This window comes from Apteryx mantelli, chromosome 12 (genome assembly GCF_036417845.1).
Source record: "Apteryx mantelli isolate bAptMan1 chromosome 12, bAptMan1.hap1, whole genome shotgun sequence".
NCBI classification, from domain to species: domain Eukaryota; kingdom Metazoa; phylum Chordata; class Aves; order Apterygiformes; family Apterygidae; genus Apteryx; species Apteryx mantelli.
This window is the reverse complement of record NC_089989.1, coordinates 6,873,849-6,901,778: the sequence shown is the minus strand read 5'-3', so window position 1 is coordinate 6,901,778 and position 27,930 is coordinate 6,873,849. Positions and strand designations below refer to the sequence as shown.

General features: G+C 40.2%; 1 protein-coding gene across 3 annotated transcripts in view; it reads right to left on the bottom strand.

The window, feature by feature from the left end:
- Positions 1-27,930, bottom strand: part of PHF2 (PHD finger protein 2) — a 105,893-nt gene extending 77,963 nt beyond the window's left edge. For all 3 annotated transcript variants that reach the window (XM_067303804.1, XM_067303808.1, XM_067303806.1), the window contains exon 1: positions 27,400-27,930. In XM_067303804.1, the coding sequence (XP_067159905.1) occupies positions 27,400-27,497 (98 nt within the window). In that variant the 5' untranslated portion in view covers positions 27,498-27,930. The remainder of the gene's footprint in view (positions 1-27,399) is intronic.

Sequence of the window (27,930 nt, the reverse complement as noted above, 5' to 3'; positions counted from 1 at the left end):
GACACCAAACTGCACTCAGCACTGATGAAGAGCAGATTCTGATCTCAGGGATCTGGATACTCCTAATAAGATTTCTGTCAGCATAGTAACTCCTCATACAAAGTTCCTTGACGGCCGAGATCTCACAAACAAATGGGGCAAATACTAAATTGCCTCAGCAAAACTCCCACTGAAGTCATTGAGAGATTTACGTGAATAAATACCAACTGCAAGCTGAGTACTGGTCTTTGGACTTGATCTGGATTTAAACTCTGCCATTTTAGTGGCTATAAATCAAAACTGGACTCACACATAGAATTGTCCTTCACCCTTTCCTCCTTCAGGCTCCCAGCCTGCCACCGGCTGTGTAGGCAACGTCCAGATAGCTACAAATCCCCTATGTAACTGCACACACATTTCAAGACTTTTACATGAAATTAGGTGTTGGGTTGATCAAAACAAGCCACTATTTACTAGCTGCTAATAATTAAGTGATGAAGTGCTCTTTGTAATAAATGCTGAGAGTCAAGTGCAACAGAAAACAAAAAATAATAGCAATTTACACATTTTCATGTACATGTTCAAAACCTTAGGCTAAATTCTGCCTAGTGCAGAATGGGATAGGAAAGGAAATTAAATTAAAATTAAAATCAAATTGCTTCAGTAAGACAAGACTCCAGCAAGTAGTATTAGTGGGTCTTTAAAGTACTGGAGCCTGCAGACAGCAGTCACAAGGCACTGTGCCTTGAGAATGCAGTTTGAGAGCCTAACTCGCTCTTTCTTACAGCAGCATTAAGAACAGCCTGAGAAGCTGATATCCATGGCATGCACTGAGTCAGTGCTAGCCTGCAGAGGTACTCGCAAACTCACATTCCCTGTACGCTGTATAGCAAGTGATGTGACACAAACTGCATGTCAGCTTCTCAATCTGATGGGCCATAGTCAAGAATGCTCTGTGTACTGTCAGTCACTATGTCCTATCACAGGAACGCTCAGCATTATTGTTAAATTATTATTAGTTACAATGCCTTAGCAACAATAGTAATTCTGTGGCAGTGTTCACAATGGGCACGCTGGAATCTGTCTTTGGAAAAAATACATTCTTGCTTTACTATAGGATCAAACTTCCATGGTATTAGTGGCTCAACACTTTTCCTTGTATAAACTTAGCCCTCCTGCACAGCAAGCAGAACAAGACAGGGGCCTGTTATGCTAGGCACTCTACAAACAGAACAGAAGGAAGGTCCTTGTCCCAAAGCAGGTATCACAATACTTAACACCTGGTTTTAAGAGGAATGTATAACTGTATGACTAAAATAACCAACAAGAGAAATCGCTGTTTCATACTGTGAAACACCACTGGTACCAGAGCTGACTCTTCGAAGAGGTCAGGACCAACTTTTTTGTCTCTCTCTACATACTAAACCAGCTCATCTAAAATCACTGTTCACCTATCAATACATCTTCTGATCGATATTTAACTTGTCAACTGTGCTATTTACAGTACCTCCTTAAAAAGCTTGACAATGCAGCCTTATGAAAAATAATGTCAAAATATTCTTGTATTACAATGATGTAACAAAAATAGCATAAACTGTTCTTTACAAGGAAGCACTGCGATTTAGCCTTCATTTGTTCTCATTAATACAGTGCTTACTAAGTGAGTACAGGTCAAAACTACTTTAGAAAAGTGTCTATTATTAGCAAGCACCTTTTGTTCCTCAGCAGAAACAAAACATTACTGTCATATAAATATTACATATTCTGAAAAAATGTAAATCAATCAAACAGAAATAAATAAGGTTTCTGGATCACAGTAGTTAAAGTTATTGTGCAATCAAAATTTCTGCCAGCATCATACTGCTAAGTGGCCTGCCTAGAACAGGTACACACCAGAGAAAAATATATTTTCCAAAAGCCAAAAGTCAGAAAGTCAAATTCAGCAATAATGCACTGTTCTGCTTCTTGAAACCCCACAGTTCAAGGTCACAGCCTCAACGAACAAGTCTAACACAACATTTCATAGTTTGTTTTCACAAGAATTTAATCTGACACGCACTGCTAACAGGCAAAGACTTTATTTATGACGGACTGAAGTTCACCACTTTTACTTTGGCTACAAACCACGATGGAAAAGGAGGACGGACACATCCAGAGCTCTAGCCTCAATGTACCCAAAAGCTGTGCAGAGTACCGCAGCTGACTTCAGAAGTTTGGTCTGAACTGGGGCTGTAAGATACCAATCAGCCATTGAGAGAATACAGTATCAAAAAAAAAAAAAAAGCTTGATTGCACCTCAGACTTTCTTTGCCATCCCAAGCATTCAAAAATGAAAAATAAATAGGGATGCCATCTCGCAAATTGCTGAGTAACACAAAAGCTGTCTAAGGAGAGAGAAGGAAGACACTGCACTTCTGCCTTCCCTGCTTTGGGCTAGGAAAAAAATGAGTGCTGTACTGGCTGGGAAGTTTTGTGAACGAGTCAGGCAGGCCAGCCTTCACCACTAGTGCTGCCTAGGAGAGCCCTGATGTTGCGCTGAACTACATCAGGGAGGAAGACTACAAAAAGCAGGGCCTAAAAGCAAGAACTGAGGAGTGGGAGCTGTGTGCAACACAGCTGACTGAACTAATCATTTTTTTTCCTTTAATGCAGTACTGCAACATAAAGCAATTTCAACACCACCTTGTAAAACATATTCCTTATTGAGAATTTCTTGCCCTCTGTGATTCTAGGGATTAACTTTAAAAGACAAACACATTAACATCAGGAAATAAACCATTAAGTAAAAGCCTTACAAATTGACTGCAATCTTTCCATGACCCTTTAATTTTGTTTCTTCTTACAAAATGAACGTTACATATTGCAAACATCACTGCGACAATCTCCTGTCACCACAGTAAAATGACTAAGTAAGACTAGCCATGCAATATCTATGACTTACTAAATTCTCCATAACATTGGCCTATTATAAACTCACATCAGCAGTTTGGTCTATTCCTTAGTAATTTTCATTTTATAACTTGCACTTTATCAGTACCAGTACTCAGAGCAACCCTGTTCCCTTTCACTGTGGCTGTCCTGGTTCTAAATCATGCGAATAGCCCATGACACAGTTCAGCTGGATGATAACAACAGGCAGATTGCACACGCTATTGTTGGAGATACCTGTTTCACTGGTCATCAGGTTAGCATTTATTTCCGCTTTCAGCTGACATACTGCCAGTTTCTCAGAGTATACAGGCATTAGATCTTAGCAGATAACAGGCAATCACAGTATCTGGAAGGCATCCATTAGTACTCTGTGATGGGTCTCAAAGTAACTTGCTAGCTTTAGGAAACAGCAGGAAAATTTCCAGTTGATCAGCTCTGCCTAGTGATTATGAGACCAACATGAATTTAAAGGGAAACTCCACACAGCTGAAAACAGAATTAGGAAAACATACATTATGATACTCTCCAGCCAAAACACTGAACCATAAGGCAGTGCTATTTACAAAAACAATTATAAAAACAGTATGTAAATCAAGTATTTTGGAATTACTAACAAGAAGATCATTCCTATGTGCAAAAGCTATATTGCATCCCTACCTTTCCAGTAATGCCCTCACTCATGCACCTCTACATTCTGCCAGCCCTCTGACTTGATCAGCTGTTAGCAAGTAACTACACATTCCAAAAAACAAGAGAAGCATCTCAACAAAAAAAGTTTAGGAAGACTGCCTGATAAAGAAATCTAACTGTTTTCACTGAAAACATGCATTCTTTCTCTGCTCTAAACACCAGCTTCATTTGAAATACCCACGGATCACACCTTCAGCAAATGTAAATTGGCCTGGCTGCACTGAAGCCAGCTGTAGTAATTTAAGTTCATTAAAAACTTGGTCCACATCTTTTTCCTTTTACCTTGTTTCATTTCCTACCCACAGTCCTCCTGCATGCACATAAGCCCTTCTAGCTTCGTTTCACTGGCTCAGAAACGAGCCAACAGCTGCTTCTGAAGCAGACAGAAATGCTGCTTTTGGCTCGGCAGCAAGGTGTGCTCGCTGTAAAACAAACAGCCGTCTCGCATACATAGCCCCCGTGGAGCGCCATGATTTAAACTCTAGCCGTATACAAAAGTATTTACCAAATTTTAAAGTACATCTCACTCTTTCTGGATTGTGAGCTACATGTACGTAAAAGGAGGAGGAAGGAAAGAGAAAGGTCTTTCCTACATGACTGTATGCATGGCTATGCACATCCTTGCTCCATAGTACAGTTATAAAATTTTCAACAAATTTTGCTTTATGACAAACTACCCTGCTTATCTGTGATTTTAACACCCACGTTTTCAGTAGCATAAAGCTTTGCTTCAGGCTGATCTTCCTCACTTTTGTTTTCTTCTGGGGAATAAGTTTTAGTTTCTATGGACAGTTTAAAAGAAAACCTCCATGCTGTTTGAGTCAATAACATGAGAAGAAACAGGATTTTTTCCCCAATGCCAAAAAAGAATTCATATAATTTTCCTGTGCACAGATAACAAAATTGGTTTGGATTTCAAACTGAGTAAACCTCATCTGCATTTGCATTCAGGGAGGATACCTTTTACAACGTGAAAAGGTAGATTTACAAATAACCAAGCTCCGAAAAGTGGACATGTGTTTGAATCAAATGTGTTTATCTCACTGAGGGGAGGCTCAGGATTAAATGATTTCTTAGCCTCTTTCTGTAAAACCCTGCACACCAGTCTGAGAGCTCATTTATACAGAGAAATGTATGAGCAATTTTACTGCTAAAGTTATGCTAGTATATGCTCTTCTGGATTAAATATCTACACAGGAGTCCATCAAGTCTAAGATTTGGTACTTGAGTTACTGAGGCTTCACAAGCAGTTCAGAATAAAACTATTGATGATTATCATAGCTGTTCTGCCCTCTGGTTGAAGAAACTGTTTAAAAGCCTCAGAAAACACTTCTTCAATTCAGAGATCAGAGTACTACTTCCTCAAGTGTTTGTGCACAAATCTGGTACCACAAAAGGGAGCATTTCACTTTGCCATCCATATCACCACGTCACCACTCTTTAAACAAGTGCTAATTTATCCAGCAGCCTTTCTGCACTGTAATATGCAGAGAGAACTATCACTTTAGGAATATAAAGTTTGCCATATTCATTCAAACCATCTATCCACCAAATCAAGAATCCAGTTATTCTGCATATCATCTACAAAGCCATACATACTGAAAGAGCACACTGAAGATGTGTGATATACATGTACAACTAAACTACAAATAAATGCAAATAAGCACACTACAACTAAACTAAACAACAACAAAGCCCCAGGCAACATCATTTAACTTTGTTCAACAATAACCACTGTACTAAAATATACATGAATAAAATTTCTAGTACTATATATGTTTGATTTACTTTAATTGCAAAGACCATTTATATTACTTATTTTTCAATGTGAGTTAACTGATAATTGTAATTTCCACAGGCATTATTATGCTAAGATCTTACTTTAAAAATATACATCAACATTTTGTTGGTTTCTCATTTTCATCTACAGTACCCCTTTTTGTATTTTTATGTATATAAAGCTTTATATAATTTTATAATAATTTTATATAAATATTTTGATATGTGTACATATATATATATAAATCACTGTAGTCTTGACTGACATTGCTTTTTTCATGCTCTATTTTGCATGGCAAATGATCTGAGCCAACTGTGCTGCCCACATGGGAAACACTAACAATGAACCAATGGTATACCAAGGAGGGAAGAAAGAAAGGGAATGATTTTCACTTTCCTGTTTATGAAGAACTGATTATATTCAAACCATCAACAATACAATTTAAGAATGTCCTTTTGAATAATTTATTAACAGAAATCTCCCATACCATTCTTGACTCTTTTCTCTTGTTCAGTAGCATAACCTGCTTTTGTATCTGAATCCCATTAGCCTCCAGAACTTCAAACACATTTTTCCAAAAATTAATATCCAGTTTCAAATAATTTAATTACAGATTTATCATGTTTTATTCCTATTTCAAGATGGTAAATTGGCTTTATATGTGTACACATACATCTGTGCAGCTCTCTGAATGTCTTTCATGTATAGTTTTCTGCACCTTTGGCAGACTCACCTCAAAAGTTACTAATTAGAATGGCAACATATGATCGTTCTGCCCACACACTGCTGAAGCTATCTGTTACGGAGATGGTATCTTTTCTCCTTTGATACGGCAGATAGGACATATACTTCAGTGTGATAGATACCATATGGGATAGAGAAAATTATGCAAAACTGCACCTTTACAAAGAAAAACATGCGAGTAATATTTGCCCTGCCCAGAGGTATAAAGCCAACAGGTTTCAGAGGATCAGGCACTTAAATTAATCATCAAATGGGTATAAAGTGGTATCTTTTATGTCTGTAAAGTCATAATGATTTACTCCACTTGATAACTCATTCCTGAATGTACATATTTCTTTGATTAACTGGTACTCCTAGTCTCTCTCCTGGGCTGACAAGATACAGGTTTAACTTTTACAAGTTGTGATAAATAATATGTTGTCTCTGTAAATCCCTTATCAACCTAAGGCCCAGCTTAACATGACAACAGGTGAAAACACAACAAGCTCTTTCACAACAGCTTTGTGTTCTACAAACAGTAAAAAAGGGGATTTTTCTCACACACAAGACAATGTAACAGATGTACTCATGCCAACAAATTCATGCCTACAAAAATGTCTCGCTAATGACATGTCTATTGGTGATACCCAACTGACAATATATGTGGTAAACAATGTGGTAAAGCTAGTCAAACCCACATGCATATTTAAATAATAATTACTACACTAAACTACAGGGCTTGATTCTGGAACCCCTTTTCTCCCTCCTGACTTCAGCAGAATCTCTATTTACTGAAACAGGTCCCAAAGAGTCACTGCTGAACAAATGCCTTCTGTGTATTGCATTATTTTGTGTCTATCAACAATTTTAGAGCACATATCAACACACCATATTAAAATGCATTCTAGTAAGTTAATCGTTACAGCTTCCTGAACAGCAGCTCATCCAAAGACATCATGCTTTGCAAAAAAAAGTAGCCTATTAGACACTGTAATAGTGCAAGCTCTCAGGGATTTGATAAATGATTCTTAGAAAATTAATTTGCTATAAATTAACCTTACATTATTTTTTACAAAACTGTTCTTTTAAGGGCTATTTTGGGATAAGATCTTAAAGCCTGAATCAGCAAACGTACAGTGTTACTACTCACATGACACTGAGGTGAACTGGAGCTTACTCATGTGAGAAAGGCTGTTTGACTGTAAAAGTGACTGCAACAACTGGCATTTCAATTTCCCAAGGAGGGAAAAGAGGTTCACAGTCATTTAACCTATGAACACACGGGATGGGATTTGCAAAACGGTTTAGCATGCAATGATCCAAAAAAATGTCAGGAGTTTCCACTTTCGTAGCAGTTGATAGAGAAGTAGGGCAATGCCAAACACTTTTGAAAGACTTAAACATCATGTAAAGCTGAAGTTTAAACAAATGTCCACAGTAACATACAAATATTCTGCAAGTTAGTTTGCCGAGGGGTTAAGTTTGCCTAGGGGTTTTCAAGGTTCTGGGCAAGACACCTAACAGACAGAGCCCTCCTTTGATTACACAGAAGAAAGAATCCATGTATTAAGTAAGTATCAGAATTTGATTTAACCAGGCATTTTAAACAGAGCAACGTAGCAGTCCCTTTTCTGGGAAATACATGGCAACTTGCCTAGGATGACAAAACCAGCCCCACGGCACTAACAGACCTGCCTATCAGCTAAGACCACGACAGCCAGACCATCATTACTCCTAGCATTTGCCACTACCAGTAATTAGCGAGTTACACTATTAACATTTCTCTTTCTTAAAACAAAACAAAAACAAAAACCTAAGTTAAAATGGACAATCACTATCCAAATGAAGTTCTAAGCAATTCTTAAAATAGAAACTTCCTATTCTTCATTCCCTAGTGTGTCAATATATTCCTATATCTGCTTTTTTTTCCTCCCTTTCTTCGCTCCCTTTTTGACATTGCTGCTAAAAAGTCTGTCTTGGCCAGCCAGAACAGATATAATCTGGTGATACTTTCTGTAGTTTGAGAGAAAGCAAAAGAAAAGCTTCAAAAGTGTCTATTACGTTGCATTCATTTAACATAATAGTCTTAATCCTGCAGTCAGCTAGAAGTATTTAAGATACTGTTTTTCTTTCTTCTCTTTCCTTATCACGTCTTTCATGTGGGTTTGTGTCATTTAAGAGTACAAAAGGTGTAGAAGTTTAAAAAGTAAATTTGAAATGGAATTTTATCAATAAAATTCAAAATTAACTACCTAAAAATGATTCTTTTCCTCCAAAAAAACCCTTTCCTTAAGTCCATATGATTCCATTACTAGTGAATAATAATAGAAATATTAATTTGTTTTCAATACGAAACACAAGTGGCAGCTGCCTATAATTTTTAGTCTACTTACAAATTACTCCAAATGTGTTAGCAACTGCTAGCCTCACATCTATGCAACTAATTTGTTCCAAACTGATATGGAAACACCTAAATATTTCTTAATAACACATTATTTTGAACTGCAGAGGAGCACAGACAAGTAACAGGACCTAAAAATGCCAATAACATTCACTGTCATTAGTAATTGAATAACGCTCTTGAAATTACACATTGTTATGTATGTTTTATTATGCTGTAGTAAATTGCTATTTGCTTCAACTGATTCAGATGTCTGCAAATTGACACTTACTGCACACAATTTATGAAGCAGATTTCCATTTACCAAAGAACTGTAAAAAATGTAATTGTGTTACATTTTGAGACATGGATTAAATGTCTCCACAAACACACTGAATGGATTTGGTTGTTCATACACCTGGAGTCTCTGGTTCTTTCAGTCTACAACACTTACCACGTGACTTAAGTTCCGATATTTTTCTGCAACGTCTTAGATGAAACATTCTGTTTTCATTCTGATACATAAACCTATGCACAATTAAAATTCTATTTATGTTTAAAATTACATTTAAAATTAACATTTAAAAATTATATTGCATGTTTCAAGATGGCATATTTACTTGAATTCATATATAACAATAGCAGGAAGATGAAAAGAAGATGTTACCAGGGCATTTATTTCCCAAGCTATTAAGTTATTAGATGGGAAGTAATACATTTTCTCTTTTTCTCCAAACAGTTCTTATGTCATTTTACAAACACAACATGAAGTGTTGATATCTTTTTCCTGCCTGTGGCTTATCAATACAAAATTAGAGTTCAGCCTTCCTCTCCTTGAAAGGGAAAATCCTTACACCTAAAGAGTGAATGTTTCAAGCACACGCAGCTTGGTTTTCCCCTTAGATAATTCTATAGTTCATTAAATGAAAATGTTCAGGACGGTTCTTGCTGGAAGGCAGGTTTACTCTGTATGCCCACTTTCCAAAAATAAAAGCATCGTATTTTAACACAAACACTCTTGCTGATCTTCATAATAAGAAGCCAGCTACAGAGTGACTAACTCCCTCAGTAGTGGAAAAATTACTTTGCTCTGGGTGTCTGCTTACAGCAGTGACCTGAAAAGCTGCAATATGACAAGCTTTTAAACCAAAGCTACTGTGGAATACTCCAGCTTTTTTGTAGTCCTGCCCTTTCCAGAACACTAGCAGATAATAGCAGATTTGTGAGTAGGCAACTTTCCTTGAGCCAACTCTGTTCTTGAGTAGATGTTTAGCTCTCAGTAATCTCCAAGGGAATCAGACGTAAACATCTGCACACGTACTGGCCACTGATGTTTAAATCTCACTATTCCTGTTCCCTTGAAGAACTGTGGCATAAGCAGGACTTAGGACAGAATCTGTTGCAGTTGCAGTCAGCAGGCATTTTGCCACTGGCTTCCGTGGGAACACAAGTGGGCCAGTGGAGCTGACCCTCACTTGCAGTAAGTATGTTAGCCGTGTTTTGCATTTAAAGTAAACAGTTCTGCTTTGTGCAGAATTTAGTAGTTCCAGGAATGCAATGAAAAGTAAAATTCAAAAAGAACAAAAAAATCAAATAAAAAGAGGAAGCAGACAGCAGCTTTGGACTGTGATTGTCAGCAGTCAGAGGGACTCTGAAAAGATAATATATTCTTGCTTGCTACTAAATTCAGTTTAAGCACTGTCAGGCAACACAGTCTTGAAGCCTACCTTTCTTTCTAACATGATTCTCTAACTTTCTCTCCTTGAAAATGCAGAAAAAATTATTCTAAACAGCATTTATACTTACTACCAATATCTTTGAAAAATCTCCCGTTACTAAAGCATAAAACGATAACTTTGCTCGTTCTGCCTCATTTCTGCCTCCCATTGGGCTACTACCACTAGTAAACAACAACAACAACAACAACAACAACAACAACATTATCTGTCAGCCCCTTCCTCAGGGAAGCTTCCCAGGAAAAAACATAGGGTTGAACAAGTAAAAACTTCAAGGCTTAGCTTGTCTTTTCGTTAATATAATGGGTAAGAGCATCCCTTACTACAAATGATATGCTGGATTGATAATTTCCAATTGTCCTTCATTTTTGAAGTATGAAGGAACAATTACAATTACTGCTTATTACTGTCTTTGGAGAATTTTGCCAATAGTATCAAAGTAAATTAATTTCAGCAATATTGATACATTTTTGACATGGAAAAATCCAGCAGTATTATAAAAAGTGATATAAATTGTATATGGGACATAAGTAGTTGGAGAGTCAGTGTGCAGCCTCATAGTTATCTTGCAGATTAGTTATAAACACAGTGTAACAGCTTTATTTATATCTTCGGGCTGCTTGTTCTGCTACGCTGCCTCTCCTTCCCCTTTTCTAAATCACAGGCACCTCTCATAGGAAGAGGCTGCTTAGTGCAATGCTGCTGGTGGATCCTGGCCAAACAGTGAGAGGATCTGGCCTCAGAGACCACTTCAGGGCACCTCCAGTGAGGCGCACAGAGCTTCCGTGTCCCAGTGCTCAGTCAGTCCTTGACTGTTGTGGGCAGGTGATGCAAGTTAAGAGCAGCCCTAATTTGTAAATGGGACCAGAGCACACTACCAGTAAATAAACTTGGTGCAAAACTGAGCTTTACAGCATTTCCTCAAGCTGTTCTGTGCATTTTAACTCATGGCTTCTGCTGAGTGTGTAGCATAACCACCATACTGACACCAATTTTCTTACAACTCCCCACTTGATATAGCTTGCAAACATCAAAACTGAATTTGACACAATAACATCCATCTTACAGCAATACCTACAGTGTCCAATCAGGACAATTAACCACATTCAGCTTGAAAATATTGCTTCACGTGACCAGAGAACCAATTCATATATTTTTCCCCAGTTACAGCAAGTAGTGGATATGCAGTAGGAAAAACAACGCTGATCAGAAACAAACCTTTGAGTTATGTATAAAGTGAAATCAGGTAACTTCTGAGTGAAAATGAAATTCAAAATGAAAACCAAAAAAAAAACAGAAGAGAAGGCAAATGATATTACCCAAGATTATGATAGCAGCATTCTAGAAACTATAACTTGTACACAGATTTGTTGATTCAAATAGCATATATAACGAGAGCTAACTATTCTGACACATACTCAGAAAAATCACAGTAGATTGTCACTTATCTGCTATGCCATATCACTGCCAAGCTGCAAAGTAGCACAGTATGTTCAAGACACACATTCTACCTTAAAGATACCAAATAACAGAGGAAGATTTCATTCAACGACAAGTTTGCCAGGCTTCTACAAAATTAAAATACTGCAAAGTTCACTGACATACTTGCCACACAGTACAAGTCAATGCAAGACAGAAGAAGGACTAAGAAGATGGCTATAATAGTGACTGTATAATTCAGAATCAGAAATACTCCAGATGGTCAACCAACCATAGGGAAATGAAAACCAGCAAAAAGCAGACCATTGCACTTCTATCGGATCTTCCTAACAAATTCTTGATTCTGTTCTTCTGACTATGTCTTCCAGAACAACTTTCATTCCCCTTTCGTTTCCAGATATAAGCTATTCATTTTCTTCATGAAGTCATATATTCCAATTAAAATATTAATGAAAAGTACAAATGACATTTTACCCACAGAGCTCAAAGCACTTTCTAAGTTTTAACCAGTCAGGACTTGCTACAAACCTATGGGTAAGATGAGTCAGTGTTATGACTCGTTTACATAACTGTTTAACACTGTTATATCCTATATTGCATCCATGACAGAGAGTTAAACCAAACCACAGAGAGGTTAACTGATTTGACAGAAAATCAGGAGGAAATCAAGAGCAAAGCCAGTAATAAATCTTGCAGTCCCATCTCCTTGTTCTCTGCACTAAACTCTGTGTTTAACAAGTATGTCTAAAAATATAAATGTCTTCGTACTGCTGAAGTATTTAACACAGAGTTCTGACTATAATAATTTACATAGCAATTTTAATTCCAGGATATCTTTAAGCTCCACAGTTGTGTGAAACACAAAGAGAATGTTGAAGAACCAAGGAGAACAGACAGAAAAGCATAGCTTGTCCTCCCCGCCCCCCCCCCCCAAAAAAAAAACAACTTTTAGGATACTCCACTGAACAGAACTTAACATTCCGAAACTCAGTCTGGTCAAATCATCAGAAAGTTCTCGAATGACCACAGGTGGTCAGAACACTGGCTTCCTGTTTAAGTCGGAGGAATCTCCTCCAACAGTACAGTTCCTTCTAGCACAACACTGGCTAATTGGTTCAATGCAGACTCAAAAGGCACCATGTTATTTACTGAATCCTCATTACTATTTTTATCAACACTGTGGGCCTCTCATCCGAGTACTGCTCAGCTTTCATTTCTTAGTCTACGAGATCTTTTAAGGCCACAGCTGGAGTTACTACGGAAAGACAACCTAAGTTTCAACAAATATATCGATTTCATTAGTAATCTAGGATAACACAGTTTTCAAAAAAAAAAAAAAAAGCTTGAAGACACATGAATGAAACTATAGGAGACTATGAATAAAATTATTGGGTGAAATGCTACTGTGGATGAAAAAAAATGTTACTATTTCTGATGTGGTCTGTAATGTGTTAAAAACACAACTTGAGGACAAAGTCAATACAGAAAGGAATGGGCTGCATATTTTTATACATCCGGACACACGTTCTTTTCTGAATAAATAAAGAAGATTCTAAAGAAGGCAATTACATTATTATTCTTAATTCTTTGGAAATCCAGAGAATTGCTTACACAGGCCTCTTACAAACTAAAAAAGTATTTCAGGGGCACCTCATCTTCATAGTTCTGTTATGCTTCTTGTAGAGCTCAGGAAAGATTATTCTCCTACAGTACTGTTAGAGTGTCCTGCTGTATTTTGAAGTTTTACAATAAAGTTTTACCTTCTTCTAAGCATGAGGACAGACTGACTAGAAAACGTGAACCATTACAACAGTAACAGTAAATAAGTTTCCCCAACTACCACAATATTTTATACCTCCAAAAGACAGACAGTTTTTGAGAGATGGAGTATGGCTTCAGAGTCAGGACACCTACTCAAACTGACCCAGAAATATAAAATACTTTCCTGCAGTCGATGATAAAATGTTCTCCACAGCTGACATTTGTTGAAAGTTACTAGGTTGTAGCTGTGATTAAATACATCATGAGCCCCTACTTTCAAGTGATTTCACTTTTCCTAAATATTTTTACCCTGACATTATCAGTGCTAGTTTACCACATTGGAGAGGGTTTTTCTTTCTACAAACTCAGAGCACAGTCTGCTGCTATTATTCACAAATTATTTCAAAAGGTAGAAAAACAATTTCAGAACTATGTTGTTTAAAAATAACCAATAAACCCCTATTTGGCTGCTTTACAAGATAAATGCACGTAACAAACATTTGCTGCTTATGACTGATAAATTCTGCAAAAAAAACAAAGCAAAAGGGAAATATTATTTCTGAGTGGAAGATATGTGAAGATGTTCAGTGAAATATGGTCAAAAAAAGGTCTATGTATGAGAAATGGAAAATTAAGCATATTTTTTTTCTTGGGCTGTAGGAGGAATGTTCAACTACTTCTTCAGCAGAACTCACAGTTATATCATCTTGCAATTAAAGAAGTAAGGTGAGTCTCCTTCTTAGCAGGAGGACACCAATATGTTAGAAAGCATCTGTGTGAGAAAGAGGGCTCTTCAACTCCACCAACAAAATAATAAGATCTAATGCCTGGAAACTGAAGCTAAACTAACTTAGACAGGAATTAAATGTGATTTTTTTCAATAATAAGAACAATAACTCATTAGAACAACTCACTAAAGGATTTGTTGACTTTTCCTCAAGACTAGATGTGCTTTAATTCAGCTGACATATTTCTTTTGATGCAAGAAAAGTTGGTTAATATTCTGTGTAAGAGTTCAGACCAGAATACTGTTAAGTACTATTTTGGCATTAAAAGCTTTGAATTTAGAGGATCTTTTCAGAACAAATCTCAGTGTTTCAAGTTCTCCTCAACTATCTAAGCAAGAATAAGGCCACCCATTTTAGAACAAAATGTCCTGCGTTGAGTTTTAAGGAAATGGCATTCTCATCTTTTTCAGGAGATCTTCCCTAACACTCTCTACCATCTCTATGACTTTCAGTAATAAAGCTTAACTGAGACGCCTTGTCTCCTCAACAGGAATTAATGAAGTCTTTAGAATGACTAATCCCTAGTCACCAACTAAAGGTAGAGTATAAGCTTTAGTGTTTCATACATAACAGGTAGGGATGAGCGAGATGAGATTGCTGAGAAATTGCCAATGGCTGTCTTTTCTAGGTACATTACCCACAGTGGGAAAAGCAGTCTTAGGTTATCTGGTCATCCTGACGGTCTTACTGTTTTTGATGGTACTTCTGTGACTTAGTTTTTCTGATGTGACAATGGAAATAATACTTAATAGTCCTACAGGTTTACCATTCTGCTCTCAATTAGCATTCATTCAGGTATCCAGCAGTATTCCTTACCACAACAGCATTCTTTATTTCCATGCAAAATACTTCAGGGACAGAAGTATTTGGTGGTAGTCTGTAAGGACCTATGGTAGTCTGTAATGACCTGGATGTTCAAGTGGTCCTGCTCCCAGTCAATTCCAGCTAGTAAACTGCATTTTTATATAAAAAATTAAAAATACACTAGATACACTTCTAATTTTATATTCCTTAGCAACTGCTGCAATTGCACTTAAGGATGTTTAGTGATCTTGAACACAGAGAATCATAAATGGATATAGTAAATGGTCCAGAATATCTATTCTCAGTGTTCAGATACAGTCTATACAATAACGGAATTTTAGGCCCTTCTGCTTCCCCCTCCTGCCTTTATCTAGAGACTCTGGTGAGGTGTTCAAAAGAAGGGATTCAATATTGCTTAGATTCTGGCTATGGGGATTGTATGCCTGAATAATGATCACTGACTGTTTCGTGTAGTCCTATGTTATTCTGCGTTCATCCAAAAACATAATGAAAAACATTTGCATTCTTTGTTGTATCTGGCATCAGAATGCTGAAGACTTTGCAGTACCCACTGCTAGAAATCTACAATGAGATACTGTTTTATACCATATTAGTAATAATAAAGAATTGAGCTAAAGGGGTAAATCATAACCACATGGCTCACATTTAATGAGTATATTTCTATACACATGAACAATCACAAATGCATACTATAATCATTTGTACTACATGTGCAAAAGCCATAAAATCCAGAGACATCATCTAGTCAAGTGAAATTACAATTCAATTCACACATAACATGGAGTAATTGTGCCAAAGGAACACTGGAAGATTATCAGTATTTTTAAATAATGGGTATGTATTAACTAAGTATTTTAAAAATCATTATAATTTGGCCATATCCAGCTTTTCCAGACCAATGAATGGCACGTATGACATAGGAACAATGTTCCTGCCAATTTTCCATCACCTTCCATTGAGACGTTAACAGCATAAAAAGGAGGTTTAACAAAAAAGAAAAAAACCCCCACACAACTAATGATTCTTAGCAGAAATATCCCACATTTTTTTTCACTTGTTACATCCATTCAGTCTGCCAGATGAAAACTTTAGGAAAAATTGCTATCCCTGAGAGCAAACGTACTGCATTTTTTGCTAAAAGGGGAAAATGCAATGAAAACCACAAGCAATTCATGAGAAACATGAAGGCAACCAAAACTACAAGTGCTCTTACCTAGCTCTAAGAAATCATTTTAACAGTTGTGACCAGTGATATGAAATTTCAGAACATTTTTATTTTTTAAAGTTCTTATCTTTTTATGTTGGCGTATATTCTTGACTAATTTTCTGCTTGTCTTGACTGTGTACTAAAAATAATGGGTAAAAGTACTGAAAACTGCTGACTACCATACATTAAGGGCCTACACCTGTTACTTGAGCAACTTTCAGCATATAACTGCATGCTGAAACTCACTGCCCTCAAATCTGTTCACACCCATAAGTGCATTACTAAGTCATGGCCTAATTAGGAGAAGTGGGTACCCATGTTTTTTCAGGATCAGTCTGAGAGGAAGCAAAGAGAGGAACCCCACTTACGCCTGCTGCTGGGTATCTTTCACACATTTTCAGCCTCTGACATCAACTCTATCGACTGCCTGTGAGAGCTCAATAGGAAGGGTTTTTCACTCTCTGAGGCCATGAGAAAATTACCCACTAGTGTTCTGAATACACCCCCAGGCTGGAATTCCAGCTATGGATAGTGCAAAATACCAGAATAAATGACGAACTGTTGCAGGGTGATCAAATCACTTTCTCTATGAGCATGAAGACAGTGGACACCACTGTCCCTCAGTGAATTTTTTTCATAAGTAGCTAAACTATTCAGCCATTATTTGGAGTGGTTGATAAATCACTTCCTTTGAACAAATAGGAACGATTTCAGGTACAACAAGACAGGCAGGCTTATTGCATCTCCTGTTATTATGACATTACCATCATAACTACAGGTGTAGCAACAATTGTGTACAGTGTATCTGCAAAGGAACCTAGACTGAATTTGACTGTCCAGATTACACAGGACTGAACTGCACATGTTCTTAGTTTAGGAAGTATTGTTTTAAAGTATTATTTTCACGAATCTGCGGCTGATGTCAGTTAATGTCTACAATATTTTTCACAAATTCAGCACTTACATCTTTGCAAATAAAATTATACACAGTTTACCTAACAGTAATTAACCAGGGTTTTTTTGATACTCTGAAAAAAAAAAGAGTAGAATGTCAGAGATTTCATGAGATTTGCTGAAAACCTTGTTATTGCCAATATATTTTATATGGAAGGTGTTTAGACACAATGGAGGTGAATGGCTAGATGATATCCTAAAATAGATTGTGCACAGTCTTACTGTTTTCAGATAAAACAATTAGAAAGGAACTACTGTTCAGATCCAGCAATTCTAAGAATTTCTAATATAAACGCATTACTGTGTTCCATGTCACAGATCAGACACAAAAAATGGCTACTGTTAAAAATCCAGTTGATTTCAAAGAGACTTAGCACACCTATATCACAGCAATGTCTCTAGCACTGCCACCGTGCATCTTTATACCGTGCTTTTAATGTCACACAGCCACATTTAATAAAATGTTTTGAGGAACTGTAAAATATTGCAGATACAAATAATTTCTGCTGAACAGGAAAATAAGTCATTACAACTGGAGTTACTGCCATTTAGCTGATGGACTTTTTTTCACTGGAATGATACTGTAATAAAAATATCTAGTAGTAGTAAAATATCTAGTAGTAGTAAAAAACTAGTAGTGGGATTTTATATTTGCTGTGACACACAATTTGAATATATTTTTGAAGTGCAACAAAATTTTGCTAATAAAGCTTTAAGCAAAAAGATAATTTGCTTGTGAAAGTGAAAGTACGTTCTGTTCATGCAAGACACAAAAGACTGACAGCCTTAGCAAACCACTCACGCACAGAACATGACTTGTAGCAGCCTCTGCATATGCCTGCAGTGCAATCCAAGAGTGTGACCAAAATTCATGAAGGCAGACCAAAGCTAACTTTAAACTGTGGCAGCTGCACAGCTTCAGGCACCAAGTTTTTACCCAGAGTCCTTGTGCAGTTGTACAATCCATGCTGAAGCCTACGTTTCTGCTATTACAAGCTGTTATATCCAACACAGTCATTAGTTTTCAGTGTAGATATACTGAGAACTGAAGCAAACACTTCTTACACTAACTTTCCTTCATACCACTTATCTTGTCCATGAGTGTCAAGGAGTCACATCCCATTTCTTAGTCAACATGGTGCCTCTTTGCCAAGGCTTTCAGAACAACGTGCAGTCCTGACCCTGTTGCTCTGAATCAGACTTTTGTTACTGAATTCAGTAAATGTAGGCTTCACTGAGGGTGCTTTTTGGCAAGTATATTTGTTCTGCAAGCCATGAGAAGACTTAGCCTGCCAGCTTACCTCACAAAGGCCCCAGAGCAGCCGTTAGCCACCGAACCTCTAGAAACGTAGCCAGATCTGAACCTACTCTATTGATGAAAGGTTCTGTACACCCATTATTAACCTCTTGAGGCAGGTATCCCCCGTATAAAACAATTGCAGCAGCTGGGAGAACAGCAGAACTGTAACAACTCCATTCACATAACAATCAAAACACTTAGCTAGATACATTCATAGGAAAACACATATTGATTAGAAAGAGAAGAAAATATATTAAGGCAATGTTAAAAATAATGGCTTTTAGTCTCATAATGATCCTGGAATACTTCTTCTGCTCAGCACTTTTTCTCCATGTGTAGTTAAACTGCTTTGATATTTTTTCAATAATTTTTTTTAATCTATTTTCTTCACTATGGAGCTATTTAGGAATAAGGAAAAAGCAGTGGGTCAGTTACTAGCCCCTCTTCGCATGCAGAACTGATTTTTGTTGCCTGAAGAATGACATTATTTTAACTTCTCTGAATAAAACCTAACACCTCCTAAGGGTGCTGTCCTGTTCTTACCGATCTTAACAGGCACCTGGGTGAGTGCAGGACTGCTCACTAAATACAGTCTAGCTACAGGTTTAGGCTGCTGGAGAGCACTCATTAATTTATACTCTTTTTCAAATGTTTCTTTTTAATTATACCTGAATTGTGCTTAATATTCATAACATTTTATCCCTTCTCTTGTAAAATCCTTTGATATTAAAAGAATCTTTATATACAACACTCTTCTGTGACTATACTTACTGCCTGCTGCTAGTTTGTCAGACAACATACTTGCAGGCCGGTTCTTCTCACATTCCTGTCCACACTCAGCATTACCTAGGCTCATATTTTCTAAAGCATCCATTAATTTGGGGTTCCATGATTTCTGGGCTGACACATCAAAACATTGATGTTCAGAGCAGCTAAGCACTCATTATCCCTAAATTCCTATTTGCAACAAATGGAGTAATCGGTGCTTTTGAAAACTAGACTCAAAGTGTCTCAGTTAAACACCTTTTCAAACTGGAACCTCGGGGTCTTCTAAGTAGCAAATTTAAATACAAGACACTTAGGCATTGCAAACCTAGATCTGTCTAATAGTCATGTTGAGTCCTACAGCACAGAGCTTATCAGGAGTGAAAAATCCAGTCTGCTTCAAAGCCAGCTTTGTAGACCTAGATCCTGTATTAACATCCACTTAATACCAGTTTGGTACGTGGGCAGGGTTCCAGAAGAGAAAGGAAGACTCAAAAATGAAAATATTCGACTACGAGGAAGCTGATCCACTTCTCCTTGCACCCTTACCTGAACATGAAGCCTACAGCTTAACGACAGAGTGCTGTGCCAAGTGCATTTCCTGGGGATGTCACCACTAGAGCTCCAGCATGCCCGAGTTAAGGGTGAATCTCAGGTTCCAAGTAAACTTAACTTTTAGGGATAAGCATTCAATCCATCTTTTTAATTTACAAGTTAAAATGCAAGTTTTGAACACTAGCATTTTTTCTCTGCAAGATAAAACTGCATGCTTGCATATTTGAGAACCTGCTATAAAAAAATGAGAATATACTTTAACAAACAGCTGAAAAGTAATCTTGCAGTTGATATTGTAATGGCCCAGGAGATGCGGAGGTCAGCTGAAAGTTTCCTATGGCATTCTAAAGCTCTCATATATTTTCCACTATGAAGCTAGTTTCTCTATAGAGCACAAAAGGATATGAAATGGTAGAAACAGCAGTTTATTTAGCCATGCCAGAGGACCAAGATGACAACGCTGACTGGTCACACAAAACTGACTTGCTTTACCATCTGGCCAGGTTCCCAATACTCTGGAAGTTGGTGTTAATTATTTCTGTGAGACCATACAATAATATAAGACAACAAACCCAGCGCCAGTCCTGGGACATGTATGCCACGTATTTCCATCTCTATGCAGTTCTGGATGTTTTAAAAAAAAAAAAAAGATAGCAAATGGATTTGAACTGAGAAAAGGTTCTTAAATTCTCTGAACTGCTTTCAACTTACACATGCAACATTATTGTAAGGAAAACTAAAATGGCATGAATTTCAACCTGAGCAGAAGAAATTCTGTAACAGTTTTGTTGTAATTGCAGAACTTCTTCACCTTCCAAACTTACAACTCGGTGTCCATACAGATACTTTATTCCAGAATAATTAGTGTGTTTTAGGAGTTCTATGAAATCATTCCTAAACAGCATGGCTTTTTTTTTCCTGGAATAGAGTATCCATAAGGAAAAGCATTCTGGCATATGCATTAACTTATTATTGTAATATGTATTAATTTGTATTAACATGGCTTATTCACAATAGGTGCGCTGTATAACTGATGCTTCCAGTATAACCGAGACTGTAATGTTGAGTATTTCTTCAGGATATCTTGAAATAATTTTGAAACTTAAATATTTACTTATCTTTAAAAGTTAAATACCTTTTTCCTATCAAAACTCCTCATGCTAAATGAACTCCTGGTTGTGCAATGTACAGTTAAACCTTAGTAGCTCCCTCCAATGAGATAATACTAGGGCAAACAGCACTGCATTTTTAGGATTATCCTAATCCTAAAATTTTAACCAAATTTTCTTATTTGGCCAAAGATGGTGATAAGATAGAAGCCTACATAAAACACAGGAACTAGACATTGCCATGCAAAAACAGATGTATTTAAGAAAATGCTGAACATCCCAGCATCTCCCCCATACACAATGTTTTTAGTTTTGCAACGTAATGGACAAGTGCATTTCTTAATCCAGCTGGAGTTCATTTGTCCATCAAGGCACCTTGACTATCAGCCACCATAATTTCATGCTGCTATGGTAACTGCATGAACTACTTTTAGATAACTAAACCTTTTACACTTTACTAAGCTATTTACGTCACCTGTGCCTGTGGCAATGCGTTCCACAGTTTAAATATACATGGGGTGGAAAAATAAATATACTTCTTATTTTGTTTAGTGAGTGATTGTATGATCCCATCCTATGACACCAGCTGCATCTTATACCTACTGTTAATGAAATATTCACTGTAGAGAAAATAAATAATTTACCTTTCTGAACCTACAGCTATAATAAATAATCGAGAACTGATTTCTGGTTGAACCAGCTTGGACAAAAGGGCTTGTCTTGCCATGAATATTAGGCTCTGTAACACTCCCATAATAAATGAGTTTATTAGTTAGAGACTTGCCAGTAAATATGACTTTTTCCAACATATAAGAGTTTACATTCATGAACCGTCAGCAAAACTACCCTAGCTGCTTTCAACTGCAGCAAAGGTCCATAGGAAAAGAGGGTGTCCCTGAAACAGGCAAAATCTAAACCACATGAAACTTCACAGATCATGACCAACACCATTACCTAGAAGCAGATGAGAAGGCAGTACCATTCAAAAAGCGCAAGTGTACCATGCTTTAGCCAAACAATTTTACCCAGTTGGTGAACCATCTTGTCTCATGTAATCTAAAGCAAGCCTGCACAGTACATGGCCTGGAAAACACTTCCTTTAGCCTGCAGCACTGCCTGCACGGAGCAAGTTGTCTGGCCAGGCCTACAGATGACATAGCAGAGTGACTGGCTGGGCAGCTGCCGATTCTCAGATTCTGCATCGCAGAGCACATAATGCAACTCCCTCCTTTCCTCTCCTTCCCCTCCCCAAATCCAAACAGGCATCCCATACCAATAGGCTGGAGAGCTGAGAGGCACCTATGACTCCCAACTGTTGCTACTGCCCGTAATCCTGTCGCTGGATAACATGCAGAACAACTCCAGGAACTCCTAATCAGGCAAGGGGCCCAAGAGGCGAGCACATAACATACAGGCATTACAACAGAAAGATGGAAGAGCTAGGAAAGCTGGGAGCAGTAACATTAGGGTTTTGCAGGAAAGAAAGAGACTAGAAGCAATGGTGCTATGTGGGACTTCATTAGACCAAACATCCGCATCAAACAGCATACATTAAATGACATGCAATACACAACATCTAGCATCGAATGGCCATCCATAAAATGATGTGCAGTATCTGCATTATACAGGTTTTCACCTCTACCAAACATGGGAAAAATTAAGATTTTGCACCCTAAAGTTGATATGAGTCAGTTGTTCAGAGGCAGGTTCTGCGCAGCTCATCAGGAAGAGCTGCCATCTGATCTTCATGAGTATATTAGGAGACATGGGGTTGTTGAGATGGGGTCACAGTAGGATATGCAGCAGACAGTGAACACGAGAGTGGGCAGCTGGGTTTACTGCAGTGAATATATGATCAGCTCAGCAAAGAAAAGTCAGTCTTGAATGGTTTATCCACTCATTTGAGTTCCAGACCTTAATCTAAAATTTCAGGTAGTCCTCAGCAATATCCCTAGTGAGAACAGGCTACAGTAAACTCAGAGACTGAGACTAGTGGGGACCACTGCGATCCTGTAAATACAGGCTTTAAGACCTCCTGTGTGAACTAAATGACATTTTCCCTTTATTACCATTCATCAGGTTTATGGAGGATGAAGAACCCACCACAATCACTGCAACAGAAAAACCTGGGAATGCTGCACTACAGTGTCCCAACTCTATGAATCTCTTTGGCAAAGAACGTATAGTCTTCACTAACAGAGGAGTCAATCTCTCTATCATCTGCCTCAGCATTTTTTCATTTTCCCTATGAGATCACCTCCACCCTTTCCAGACATCTTGAAGCTGCTCTCCTCTTGCTGCTCAGGCACCAGGAAAGCATGGAAATGATTCAAACTCAGTCTAATAAGAAGTCACAAAAATGGCATTCTCTGAACCTACTGGTGGCTCCATCGTTCAGCAGTGCCTAAGGGTCTCTTATGCCTGGGTAACATATGGCATCATAGCAGCATGGCTCTCCAAAAACTTCCAGAAAGAAAGGAATGGAGCTAACAGTGGAAAAACTCCATCCGCTTCTTTCTCACTTTGTATCAGCAACACTACTTGGGCAAGATTACCAAAGGCTACTGACCTAAAAAAATCAACATGGATGCCAGATCTTTGTCTATCAGAAGAAACTTATCAGCCATGTATCAGTTCATGTACTCTAATGCAGTAACATCACCGTGTGCAGTCCTAAAACCAGAATGATGAGAGGCATCCAAGAAACAGAAGAAAGCCCACTGATGGATAATCTTCTGTGCTACACAAAGTTTTAGATCTAGTAATGAGTGATCACTGGGAAGTTTTTCAGGATTAAGTAATGATTTCTACAGAAAGATCTAACACTGCTTTACAAAAGAAATCTTCCCTGAAAAAGATAATAAAAGTTAAGACTTAATAAGCTAAGTTAAAAGTTAAGACTTAATAAAGTCTGGAAAGCATTAACCAGTCATGTGGTGATAGCTCCATCTCCCTGTTTCCAGCTTCTAAAGTGCATAAATTAAATTAAATGTTTAACATAATTTGAATATTTTTCTAATATTAATTTACCTTTGCAACTGTTGAAGCTGCCACAGAAATGTTACCTAACATCAGATGTGAGAGAGATTGTGACTGATATGTAAAGAAGCCCATGAAATACTTCTCTTTACAGATCTGGAAATTACTGTCAGAAAGGAAGCATGTAAACATTTGACCCACATCTACAAAAATAAAACAGGAATGACTTTTTTTTTTCTGAAAAGCACAGTGTATAGCATGTTAAAAAGACCTAATTATGATTACAAGGTTAAAATTTGGATTAGCCTCCTTGATAGTGTTTAGTCTTGCACATTTGTTTATCTTTTGGTTGCAGTATAGTATCTACATAAACATTAATACCATCAGAGCTTTGAGTCTATAACCAAATCCTGATTTATATTTATTGTTGAATATTTTTTAGTTCCCATAATACAAAGAAAATCAAATAGGGGCATGTATAAGGCATTTTCTACTACATCACTTAACATACTTCTCAGATACAATTATTTTAACTTTTGGCTTGATGACAAGTCTCATCCTTCTCATTTTTCTTCACAATTCTTCTCTGTAAGAACTAAGCAGAAACTTCTCTGTAACTAAGCAGAAAGGGCACCCCCTCAGTTTTTAAGATACTGTGACAGATTTACAATTCTATGCCGACCCTTCTTAACACAAAATAAAATACCTTTCGTTGTGTGTTCATGAGATATTGTCACTGAGCTGTCCATACAATGCAGAGATCATTTCCTGACCAGTTATGCCTAACCAGTTCTGATCAGTTTTAATCAAAAGTCACCACTGTATATGGAAAGCTGAACTCCTTTTTTTTTGCTCAGCTTTTCGTGAATGAATCCACTCTACCACCATTTTGTATAAAAATCTTAATTTTTCAAATTCTGTAAAATAATTCAAGCTTCTTTTAAGCCTCTAAATCAGTCTCATCCTGTTACCTGTACCTAAGTCTTAATAAATATGAGCAACTGTGCATCCTTTAAGACATATGTCTAGAACCGTAAGTGTAGACTACCCCTCTACCAGCATTTTCTCCGGAACTATTTATTTCAATATTTTGCTTCATATTTCTAAATAGCTTTTATTAAAAAAGTTGGAATATCAACCCTAATGTTACAGTTAGGTTTCTGTAACAGCTTTTTGTGCATACAATTAGTTTTTGGGAAAGTAAGTAATCCATATCAGGCCTGCTCTGGTATCGGCAAACGGCAACGACAGCAGACTGCCTCCTTGCATTCATCTCCTCCATCCACCAACTATTTTGAGGCACTTATTCAAGCTGGTTAAAAGGAAAGAGCTACAGTTTAACCTCACTGAATACCAATCATAAATAGCACTCACCTAGGTGGCTTACTGGATTTTAATTTCACCTTTTATACTTTTATCCCTCACAGTACCTGATCTTTACCACTCATGGAGAACCGCTGCAAAGCCAGTAACGCTCCCTCGTCCTCTTTCATAACACCAGATGCAAAGAAAACTTCTCTGCACAGGTCGCTTCCCCTTTCGTGTTCCTCTTCAGCCACAGGTGACCCCTCAGTATCACCTTTCCGGAGAGTTGCAGTGACACGAGGTTATCAGAGCTCTGGTTATTAACTCTTCCAACCTCCCCTGACTTACTAGTCTCAAAGACCCCTCCTTTGCCGTCACCTTTCACGAGTATTTCAAGGCCGCTGCCGCCCTTCTGGGCTTCGGCACCTTCCAGTTCCCGCACCAGAGGCTTCCCTGGACTCCTAGCCGGGACACAGCAGGGGCACCGGGACACGCAGCCTTCTCGCAGGCTTACGTTTAAAAGCGGCTTCCCAGGTAATTCTGTGTAATTGCAATATTCTCAGCTTTCCACTCACGCTGCTTGAACTCACTTTCCCATTTCTCACAGAGGGAAAAAAAAAAAAAAAAGTGTTCTTGAAGTTCAGTTTCGCAGCATTAACTCAAGTGCGATCACTCCCCTATTGTCTCCCGCACAAAAGCTCGCCCGCACTTGCTTTCCATAACAATGGTTCAGGGAGAAACGAACGAAACCCGGCAGCGCGCCTTTGTCCACCCCGAACAAACTCCCGCGCCGCCGCCCCCGGAACCGCCCGGCGCCCGCGTCCCGCCGCCTCCCCCCGCCCAGGCGGCCGGCGCCCAGCGGCCGGCGGCGGCACGGCAGCCCCGGGCCCGCGGAGGCGGCGACGCGGGGGCGGGCGGGCAGGCGGGCGGCCGCGGCGCCCCGCACAGAGGCCGCGGGCGCGGGGGGGGCTCCGCGCGGCCGTTGGCGGCCGTTGGGGCGGTTTGAAAGCCCGCCGCGCGTTGTCCGGCCGGGCGCGAGCCCCGCGCGCGCGAGGAGGCGGCAGGGCGCGGGGGCCGCGCGAGGGGATCCCTGCCCTGCCCTGCCCTGCCCTGCCCTGCCCGGCGCAGGGGCGGGCTCTCGGCGCGCGGGTCTTCCCCGCTCCGCCGGCCCCGCCGCCCCGCCTCGGGGCAGGCGCTCCGCCGGCGCCGCGGCCCGCAGGGGCTTCCCCCGGCCCCGCCGGCGGCGCGCCGAGCCGGGCCAGGCCCGCGCGGCGCCCCCCCTCCGCCGGGGCGGCGGGCTCCCCGGCCCCGGCCCGGCCCCGCCCGCTCCCCGCGCCGCGCCGCCCGCCAAGGGTTAAGGCGCCGGCTCGCCCGGCGATGGCAGCCCTGTCACACGGGAAACACCCGGGCTCCCCCGCCCCGCGGCTCCCCGCCGCCGCCACCGCGAGGGCCCGGGGGGGCAAGGGGGCGATACCCCGCCAGCGAGGCGGCAGCGCCGCCCGCCCGCCCGCGCCGGGCCGCGGCTCCGGGTGTCGGAGCGCCGTGACAGGGCGGCGGAGCCGCGTCTGCCGCCGCCGCCGCCTGCCGGGGCCCGGGCTCGCCGCGCCCCGCCGCCGCCGCCGCTGCCCCAGCCCCAGCCCCAGCCGCCCCGGCCCTCCCGGGCGCGCCGCGGCCAGCGCCGGCCCTCGGCCCGCCGCGGCTCGGCCCCGCGCCCAGGGGGAGAGCTGGGGAGCGGCGGCCGGGCCCGGGGGGCACAAAACACGCGCCGCCCGCCCGCGCGGAGCCCCGGCCCCGACCCCGGCCCCGGCCCCGGCCGCGGCGCGGTGCAGCCGCCCGGAGCGCGGCGAGCGCAAGCCCGCGCCCGCGCCTCCCCGCCCCGCCGGAGGCACAATAGCCCCCCACCCCGCTGACACCGGAGCCCCGGCCGGGGGGAGAGCTTTGTGCCGAGAATTGAGCAAAATTTACAAAACAAAACAAAAAAAAATACAACAGAGGGAGAGAGAGGGAGACGGGGGCAGAGTGGCTCCTCCTCCTCCTCTCCAAAAAGGCCTGTTGGAAAACTGCACACAGCAGCGGCTCCAACAGCACCATCTCCCTCTCTCTGCCCGGGAGAGAAAAGGAGGCGAAAGGCACCGAGCGAGAGGGGGGGACCGCGGCGAAAGGGGGGAAAAGGCCCGATCTCTTTGTGTTACCTGCCGTGAAACCAGTCCTTGCAGGCATCGCATTCAATCATGAAGCGGGTTACGTCGTAGGGCAGCCTACAGATGCAATAGACGGGCACCGTCGCCATGTTAGCTCCCTTCAAAACAACACTGGACTCCCAGGCAAGCACGCAGGGCTCGCTGCGGCTCCTGCCGCTAGGTAGCTTTTGCGGCTTCTCCTTCCAAAATGCACGCAAATTTGCAATGTCGAGAGACGGAGCGGGGAGGGGGGGAAGGGGGAAGAAAAGAAGGGGGGAAAAAATCAGATAATGCAATTACGGCTCCTCAAGGGCGAGCTAGCAATGTCAGAAAAATAATAAAGGGCTTCCCAAAGTTTGGCTGCATGGTACCTCTGGCTCTGCGAGCTCCGACCGGACTGGGGCTTTTTTTGTTGTTGTTGTTGTTAAATGATTATTATTCAAAATGTTTGGCGAAATGCATTATATTGCATGCCCCCTGGTGACAGTACAGTACCGAGGCTTTTCATAAACACTCCGAAATGTAGCCCTTTCCTTGTAATGT